This window comes from Belonocnema kinseyi, chromosome 4 (assembly GCF_010883055.1).
Source record: "Belonocnema kinseyi isolate 2016_QV_RU_SX_M_011 chromosome 4, B_treatae_v1, whole genome shotgun sequence".
NCBI lineage: Eukaryota > Metazoa > Arthropoda > Insecta > Hymenoptera > Cynipidae > Belonocnema > Belonocnema kinseyi.
The window spans coordinates 12,815,406-12,825,690 of record NC_046660.1 but is presented as its reverse complement, the minus strand read 5'-3'; the positions used below and the strand labels follow the sequence as shown (position 1 = coordinate 12,825,690).

At 30.8% G+C, this 10,285-nt stretch overlaps 1 protein-coding gene across 1 annotated transcript in view; it reads right to left on the bottom strand.

Moving 5' to 3' along the window:
* Window positions 1-249: 249 nt before the first annotated feature.
* LOC117171693 (tachykinin-like peptides receptor 86C) overlaps window positions 250-10,285 on the bottom strand; it is a 391,005-nt gene continuing 380,969 nt past the window's right edge. Inside the window, exons 7-8 of the mRNA XM_033359224.1 lie at window positions 9,372-9,475; window positions 250-526 (exon numbers count right to left, since the gene is read on the bottom strand). Of these exons, the coding sequence (XP_033215115.1) occupies window positions 399-526; window positions 9,372-9,475 (232 nt within the window). The 3' untranslated portion in view covers window positions 250-398. The remainder of the gene's footprint in view (window positions 527-9,371; window positions 9,476-10,285) is intronic.

Here is a 10,285-nt window from a genome sequence, read left to right as displayed (position 1 = left end):
TGTCTGAGCAATTAATTCCATTACAGATCACATTTGTGACTGTTTCTGCTAAAATGAAGTCACTTTTTTTTTGTTTAAATAATAATATTATATGAACATACATATTTCTAGCATGAAAGGAATCTAAGGAACTGAATCTAAAAATATTATCTTGAAAACGAATATCAAACTATAATTTTGTAATTGACTCTCACTTAGACAATAATTATTTACAACATATTTTTTTATCCGCACTTAAAATTCTGAAGTAAAAAGTAATTTCATAACTGAAATTTCTGCACATTGATTCAGCTTCCTAGGTCCCCAGGAAGTGGTGGAAACTTATTTACAAGTTGATGAAATTATTTATTTAAATATTTCATAAGACGTTTCCCTTCACGCATTTCAAAAAATATAACTTAGATTATGGCTACATCGTCTCTGGAATCGCTTTTTTCGCATATTGGTCGCGAATTCATCCTTAAGGCTTGGACGTGAGTTTCCGCATTACTGTGTCGCCATCGAATAGACATCGACCGCATGTGACCTGTAATCATAAAATTCCTGACATTAAATCCATTTCGACATTTAGAAAAATATTTTCCTTGAAAAAAAAAATCTTTTCTTTAACGAAATTTTATTTATTCAACAAAAAGTGACTTAAAAGTGAAGGAATCAACTTTCAAGTAAAGAAAAATTTTAATTAAAATTTTTTTGGGAGAATCTCCGGTACTTTCCCTTCCGTCACTTTACCACCTACACAAAATTATTCCTCCCCACTTTTCCATTTCCCTAGCTGGCACTTTCCTTACCCTAATTCGCTTTCTCAGCACTCACTTGGACTCCCCTGGTAACCCTTATTTCCCCTCACTTCTCCTTTCATTTTTTCTTTTCATTTCCCCCACTTCCCCATCCTTTATTTTAAAACACTCCTTCTTCTTCCAAACCCTTATTTTTTTCTCTCTTTCTGTTCATTTCCCTATACTTTTCTAATTCCCATTTATTTTGCCTGCTTCCCCTTTACTCATTTTCCCTTACTTCTAGTCACTTCTAGTTTCCCCTTATGTAGTCTACTTCACTGACTACCTCTTTCATTACTCCTTCCACTTAGCCTTACCTCATTTCACCTAACATCCCCTACTCTCCCATTCCCAGTTTCCCAACTTCATTTACTTTCCGTTTCCTTATTTCCCCTTACATCTCCTGCTTATCTCCGCTCTCTTTCGCTCTCCTAATTCACTTCTTCTACATACCCTTTCATCAGTTTTCCATCATTCACCGATCACTTCTTCTACTTTTCCTCCCAAAAGTTCCCCTCCCTTTTCCTTCCTAAATATTCCCTACTTCGCCTACTTCCCCTCCACGAATATTTTCATTATTTCCATACTCCCGCTTTATTTCTTATACTTCCCCACTTCCCCACATTCCCTATACTCTTCCTGCCCTCATTTTCTACCCGTGCCCTACTTCTACACCCCTCATTTTCGTCACCTTCACTGCTATGACCCCTTCATTTTCGCTCACTTTCGCTCTTCTAACTTACTTTCACGTCAACTATTTTCCCTTCCAGAATTTTCCCGTAATATTCCTTTCAAAATTTTCTCTACTTCACCTACCTTCCCTCGAATTATTTCCCTCAACTTCCATACTTCTCTTTCGTTTCTTATACCTACCTACTTTTTCTAATTTCTCATACTTTCCTTCATTTACTCCCGCTGCCCCACTTCTCCCTCTCATTCCCTATTACTTCCAGTCCTACACTGCCCCTCATTTTTTCTCACTGCCGCTCTCCTAATTTCCCCTAGCTTTACCTACATTTTCTTGCCTTGTTTCCCGATCACTTCTTCTTTTTTCCTCCCAGAATTTCCCATCACTTTTCCTTACGAAATTTTTCTACTTCACCTCCTTCCATTTTACTCATTTTTCTCCACATCCATACTATCCCCTTATTTCTTATACTTCCCTACTTCCTCTAATTCCTTTTATTTTTCCTTTCCCTATTTATTTCCACTGCCCTGCTTGTCCACCCTCATTTTCTATCACTTCCAATATTGTATCTCCCCTAATTTCTTCTCACTTTCGCTCTCCTAATTTTTCCTCGCTTCAACTACCATTCTTCCCCTTGTGTCCCTATCACTCCTTATACTTTCTCTCTCAGAATTTTCCTTTTCTTTTTCTTCTAGAATTTCTCCTACTTCATCTACTTCCCCTCCACTCATTTTCTCCACTTTCATACTTTCCCCTCATTTCTAAAGCTTCCATATTTTTCCTCATGTCACATGCCTCCCTTACCCTAAGATCTCACTTCAAAAACACTTTCTCGCCTCATTTCCCTATCAAATCTACTTATACTTCCACAATTTCCCTCTATTATTCCTTCCAAAATTGTTCCTACTTCCCATACATCCCCTACACTTATTTTCCTCCACTTCCATACTTCCCCTCCTTCTTATACTTCCCTAATTCCCCGAATTTCTCATACTCCCCATCCCCTTATTCACTTACACTGACCAGCTTCCCCACCCCTCATTTTACCTCACTTTCTACACTTCCTCTCCACGCCACAGGAAGCTTCCCTCGCCAGGAAAAGTATTTGTATTTATTTCAATGGTGGTTTCAACATCTAATGATAAAAGCAAGCAAATTTATATGTCCTAAGAATAAAAATAACGATATATTTTTTGATAAAACCATTCGAATGGAAATACGCTTTAAAATAAGTGCAGAAAACTTTCTATATCAAGGAAAAATTTTAATTTGTCTCGAGGGTGGTTGTACCATCCCTTGAATATTCGAGCAAGGAAATCGATATTCCTTAACAGCCGAAATCACTAGACATTGTTGTCGAAAATCAATTCAAAATAAATATGTTAAACATGTACTTGTACAACATATCCTTCAATTTATTTCAGTGGAGTTTCAGCATCCTTTTAAATTGAAAAAAGGGAATCAATATTTACTAAACAATCGGAATCACGAGAGCATTTTTTGTACTAAATTATTAGGATCGGAAATCAGTTCACAATAAACTTAGTAAATATACTTAAGCCGAAAAAGTCATTTGTTTCATTTCTGAGGTTATTTTGACGTCCCTTACAATATGCAAGTAAGGAAATCGACATTTTTTAAAAAGAAAAACTCCGGAAGATTTTTTCAATAATGTCTAGAATTCGGAAATCTATTCAAAATAAATGTGCGAATAATCCCCTAGTAGATAAAGCCGTCAAATTAATATTAAGGGTTGTTTTAACAAGCCTTAATGATACAAGCAAGAAAACCAATATTTCCTAACAACGAAAATCACGAACTGTTTTTTAATTAAACTATTGAGTTCAGAAATTAATTTGCAATTAATTTTCTAAGCATACTCTCGTAGGAACCTTCGTCTATTCATAAATAGGTTTTAATGAATTCCAGGTTTGCTCTAATACCCCTCAAACAATGAAGCAAAGAAATAATAATTTCCCAACCATTCAAACACCCAAGTTTTTCAATTAAACTGTCGCTATCGATAATCAATTCCAAGAATTGTGGAAAACATATACTAGCAGGAAAAGTGATCAGTTTATTTTAAAGACTGTTTTAACATTCACAAATGATTCAGGTAAGTAAATCGACATTTCCATTAAAGTAAAACCACAATGGATTACTTTATTACAAAAAATCGCAAAATTTCCTGCGAAGGAAAGCACTAAGGATTTTTTACATTCTCATCAGAGAAGGTATTAGATTTGTGTAAAGTTGACCCCCCCCCCCCCCCCCCCCCCCCCCCCCCCCGTTTCTGTCAAATGTCCACGTTTTGAGACCTTTTGAAACCGAAAAAACAAGTTTTAACGAATGTGTCTGTATTTCTGTATGTCTGTCTGTATGTCTGTCTGTCTGTGAACACGATAACTTTCGAAAAATGTAATCGATTAGAATGCCCTTTGGCACACTTATTTAGTATCCTAAACTAAAGGTCAAGTTCGTTAGCCAGCCATTTTGAATAAAAATTCAAAAAGTGGGCACATTTTGAATATTTTTGAGACCACTTTTTTAAAAATTCCCAAATTCTCTCTACGGTTATTTATAGTATTCAATAAGTTGAACAATTTATATAGATGCCTTTTTTAAAAAATCAAAAATTTGCAGAGTAAGAGTATTTTCAAAATCCAAAAAAACAAATTAAAATGAACATTTTAAGCCAAACAACGCTTGATACGAAAAAAAGTCAAGAGAAGAAAAACGTTGCTTTTCAAAATCCCTACAAGATCGTGATAACAATTTTTTTAATTTGGTCTAAAAGTTGAAAATTCAAAAATTTGATCGTACCAAAAATTTTTGAAACCACATTTTTTCAAGATTTAAAAATTCTATGCACGGTTGTGCATAGTACTCAAAAACTCAAACAATTTATTCATATCACTTTTTTCTATAAATAGAAAATCATCATAGTTAGGACATTTTCAAAATAAAAAAAAAAACTAAAATGAATTCACAATAAACATAGAATGTATATATTAGCAAAAAGAGTTTTTAAATTAATTTTAGGCGTTGTTTTAACATCCCCTGAAATAAATTTAACGATTTTTCAGGCTGAAATGTTTAGGGGACGATGAATCAAATCCCAAGCATCCTGTATACACAAAATCGTGAATCTGTCAATTTCAGGGGTAGAACATTTTTACTTTAAGTTGGCCGGATCCACAAAATATGAGGCATTTAACCAAATTTAACAATGAGTTCTGCTTTGATTGAAATACTTCAACAAATTTTAGTTTAGTCATAACTTGAGTAAAAACTATCCATTTTTCTGATAATTTTATTGCAAATTATTGTTCTGCAAGAACAAAATTACAACAACAAATTGTACAATTAGACATTTAGACTAAAATCCATTTTTATTCGAAATCTTTTAACAAAAAGATTGCTCAATCTCAAACAGACTAGCCTAGAATCTAATGGATCACTTTACAATGTAAATCCTCTTTACGATCAGTGTTCTCGAATTCTCATTAAAACCATTGAGTTAATTTTAGTAAATGATTTCAAGGATGAAAGTGCCTTGCACAAAAGAAATATAAATTTATCCAAGGTTAATCAATGTTTTCTCAAATGTTTTATTATTCATTGAGTATTGATCGACAAAGGGAGCTGAAAAGGGATTACTGACAATAAGGAACGGAAAGAATTGTTCGGAATTGACATAGCTATTTCAATGGAAGCTGGTTCATCGACTATGGCCTTATCAAGAATTCACTGTTATATTCGCACGTTAGATCCGAGAGCTTTCGCGAAATATCACTTTAATTTTTCTCGACTACTTATATATACGAGTATAAACTTCTTTTCTTGATCTTTTTCTGGCTTAGAGTAAAGGCTACTTTATGTCTATACATTTAGTTCTTTTCTTCACAAATAATTGAAATAACTGTCTTTTAGGAATTTCAGTATTATAAATCTACTGAAGAAGTTTATGAACTTTTGTTTAATCGAACATGGATTACTTATTATTTTTCTTTTTTTTTCTTCAAACAAATATTTTTAAAAATTTTTTATTTAATTTTTCAACAAACTTTGAAATAGTGACTTTAAAATGTTAGAGTTTGAAAATTGTAAAAAGATCTTCAAAGTAAAATAATTAAAAGTTATAGAAATAAATTTGTTGAATTGTGAAATTTTCAACTTTTTAAATTGAATCAGTATCTAGTTTTAAAATGTTTTAAATTAAACACTCTTATTTTAAATTCATCGAAATTCAATATTTTAACTTTTTTCATTTAGTATGAATAAATCATTGTAAGAAGAGTATTCTCTAAAAGCACAGAATTTACAGTCTTCATATTAGGGCAAAGTGAAAAAGAGAAAATTAAACTAATCATTTGAGCTTAAGGAGAAATTTTTTACGTCACATCCAAAGAAAATTTAAAAAAAATTACGTACATTTTTCTAGTCTTAAAAGTTTAAAATTAAACAATCTTATTTTAAATCATTTGAAATTTAATTAAATATATTTTTTTATTCAGTATAAAGAAATTATTGCAATGCTCGTATTTTTCAAAAGGAAACAATTTCAAATCTAAGTATCAGCGGAGAGTGAAAATGATAAATTTAATAGAATCGCTTCAGCAGTAGAAAAAAATGTTTAAATGTTTACGTCCGAAAAATGGGGAAAAAAATTTGTTTCTTTTGAAACAATTAATGATTTTCTAATATCGCAAAGGAATGTAAAAATGTTTAAAAAGAACTTTTAACGAGAGAAAGGTAGGTCAAGTATCTTTTTTACTATTTTTCAATATGTTCCAATACATTGTCCCAAATTATAAACTTTTTTAACTACTGCTAATTGTAAAGACAGTTTTTAATAATTATTATATAATATCACAAATTGATGGTATTTTCTGACTGCTGTGGCAAAGTTAACAAATTTTAACACCTTAATTTCTCCCCATTTCCCTTACTTTTATTTCTTTTATTTTCCTTCCTTTGCCTACTACCCTACTGCCCCGCCACTAACTTCCGCTTACTTCTGATCTCAGTTTACTTCACTTGCCTTGCTACCTTATTTCCCCTTCTTTATCAACACTTATTTTCCTTATTTCTCCTACATCTAGTTTTCCAATTCCATCATTTTCCATACTCTCCCTCCCCTTCTTCTCTCACTTGCCCCACCACTCTGCTTCCCCGCGCCTTATTTCCCCTTCACTTATCACCTTATTTTCTCTCACTTACACTACTATCCCACTTTTTCCTAATTATCCTACCCTTATTTTCCCTAATTTTCTATACTCCCTGTCATTCCTACTCCTTATTTCCCCTACAATCCCTCGCCTCATCCTCTCACGTATTTTTCAACCTTACTTTCCGTACTCCCCTGCACACCTTTGTCTTATTTCCCCTACTACTTTTACTTCTACTACTTTTACTTCATCTTTCCTCATTTTATATACTCCCCTGCCTTTATTGCCTTTCTTTGTCTGATACCGTACTTCCACTCTTCTCATATCCACTCAATTATTATCTCATTTCTCCTCACTTGCCCTACTTTACTACTTCCCCTCTATTTTTTCTCCTCTTTGAAAAATGTATAGCGGCCGAAACCCGCTCTAATTTTTCCTAATTCCCCCTCACCTCCTCTACTACTCTTTGCCTGATTTTTCTTTACTTCCCCTACTCCCCATTATCTCATTTTCGCTTACTTCCCCTACTCCTCTTTTCCGCAATTTCCCTGTTCACACTCATGTTCTCTACTCCCCCACTAATGATTTCTCTTCCTTCTCCTTATTTCCCCTACTTAATTCTCTGCCCCTCCCTTTTTTTTCCTTAATACCCCTCATTTTTCCACCATTCTCTCACTTGCTCTTTCCTTCCCTCCTAGAAAAAAAGTGCGACGGAAACTAGATTTAAAATATAAGGATTTCTGCCCGAAAATGCGAAGCCTCTAAATCATTAAAAAAAAAGTATTTATATATTATAAAGTAAAGTAAAAAAAAGTAAAGTAAAAGTATATATTATTTGTAACCTAACAAAATAAGGGAATGCGGCGAAAAAATTCGAAAATTTTTTTGTTGCCACCCAAATAGGTCATGTAGGTTCCACTTTCAACATGCTTCAAAGGGATAAATCACAAATTATTTTTGTTTTTTAATTCATGAAAAATCCACTTTCTCTTTACTGTGCTATGAATTATTTTTTTTTGCAATCTATCAATTTGGATTCCTTATGAGCATATGAAACAAAACTTTTTTTAGGATTCAAATTAGCATGAAGTAAGGGTCGTACTACCGTTTTATTCTCGAGAAAGAAGAAACCTCTTTTAATCAAACAAAATGCAATAAGAAAGAAAATACAACTTGTTAAAGTGGAGCAACAAAAACAAGAAACATGAAACAGACTAATGGAAAAATACTGAAAATGGTTCAGAAGAAAAGAGTCGCTGCAAACTTGTAGTCCAAATCTTGTAATATTTATAATACATGAGGGAAAATGTGGAAACATGCGCCGAGGTAATCGTAAATTTTAATATTTTCGTTTACAAAAACATAAAAATTCAGACAAAGAAAGATGACTGCTTTTTAGTCTATTTCTTGGGTACATTTTTCCTGCCGAAATAAAAAATTCGGGAAGAAAAATTTTTAAATTTCTGTTTTCACAAAAAAAAAAGTTTTATTTTGATTCAAGCAAAATATATGTTTAAAAAAATTTTTAGTCTGCCATCTGGGATTCGGCATCTTGAATTATGAAGAATTAAAATTGTGGTTTTAAATTAATGTTCATTGACCCCAAAACTTCAATTATTAATATTAAAGCAAAGTATGAGTTTAAAAAAATTTTTTGATCCGCCAGCTTGGATACACTATCCTGGAATTGAATTATTAAAATTCTAGTTGCAGATTCGTACTCAGCGATTCGTACCGCTTATTACAGATTTTTTACAATGAATACATTCAATAAATATTTGTTAAAAAATAATCATGAGTAGATAGGACTTCTTATTTTTACTAATTGTTTACTTTACTTTTTATTGTTTATATAATTTTGATGATTTCAAACAATTGATCTCTGGTGGGAATTGAAAAATATGAGTTAATTATAAATGCTTCTTATAAGGATTATTACCAATGTTATTTTTTTTAACTATTCAACTATATAGCTTTCTTAAAGAAAAACAGAATCAAAACTCATTTATGTAGTTGACTAATAATTATTTAGTTGTTTAGTTAGTTTTTGATAATCATAAGCTAATTTGTTCCTACTTTAAATCATAAAAATTGTGAATTAAGGGAAACATATAACTGTAAACAATGTTCAGGTAATTTCAATATTTCAAATAGTTTCAAAAAAACAAAATGTAGTTAAATAATAGCTGAAGAAATCCGTTTTTTGTTTAATGCGGTATTATTTAAACATATAAATATTTTCAACAATTTAGCAATAATAAAAGAAATGTTGCCATTTCCACACCAAAAAACTGTTTAAACAATAAAAAATTAGTCGGAAAATGAGTTCAATGTAAGAACTTATCCATTCATAATTATTGCAAAAAGACTGCTAAATTTCAGACAAAATTTGAGATTTGTAATCAATTCTAATGGTCAATAGATCATTTTTTTCATAAAAGATTCTTTCAAATTGTATTTTTATATCATTTAAATTTATTAATTAATTTATATATAATATGTATATGTATATATATATAAGTAATTAATTAATTTTAATTTTAATATAGTTTAAAAAAAATTTTTTTTTTGCATAAAACTTACACAGAATTGTTAAATAAAAAATTTCAAGTTAAAACTATTTTTTAAATCACGCTTTTTTTTCTTCAAAATTCTTAGTAAATTAACTTGAGCCTACTTCCATCGATTTTTTATATTATGTAAAAAATTGCTTCATTTCAAAAACGTACTTACCAGACTGAGAAGGAAGAATACCAGAACGTTGACGACCTCGAAGGTTCGAACGACCAATCACACAGAAAAATCTACATATAATTTGCTGAAAGTAAAGCCGAAATCTGAAAAAATGTAAATATTTAACAATAAATTCATTAATTTTTCTTTTGATTGCTGAACCAAATATTATTTTAAGTATTTTATCATTATTTCTCTTTAACAAAATCATTTTAAGAATGATTGCAAAAAAGTATTCGAATTTGGACTGAGGCTTTTTTTAACGAACTTTAAAAAACAAAAGCAAGTATTTTTTAAATATTTGACACTCAAAATTGAACAAAAATATAAATTTCAGAGATCAAAAATGATATTTGTAGCGTTGAAAACTTTTTAAACAAAAATGAGGGTTATCTGCGTTTTTTAGTACAAAGAGATTTGTGTAAATTTGAAATTGTTTTATTTTCTAAAAACCGACTAAAAGATTTTTGGAACTATTCAGAAAGTGTAATATTATAGTTTTATAAATTACAATAAATAATAGTTAAATTATTATTATTGATTAAAAATTTTTATTGAAATTTGAGTTTATTGAATTTCGACTTAAATTTAAGCCAGCTTTGATAGCCTCATTGAGACAACTGGACCTGAAATTTGAATACGAGTACATACGAGTATATATCAAATTTCGAAATTATTTGATCCAGCTGTAAATATAAACTCGGAAATTTATACTCTTGTTTTTATTTAAAAGGACATTATTTTAAACGAAAACAAATTGTTTTTTTTAACATAATATATGAAATTTCAACAAACTAATCGAGTTTTACGCAAAAAAAATGAGTTTCAAACAAAGAATAATTTTTTACAGACAAAGAATAGTTTTTGCATCAAAATGGTGAATTTTTAACAAAAAGGAAGATTCTTTAACCAAA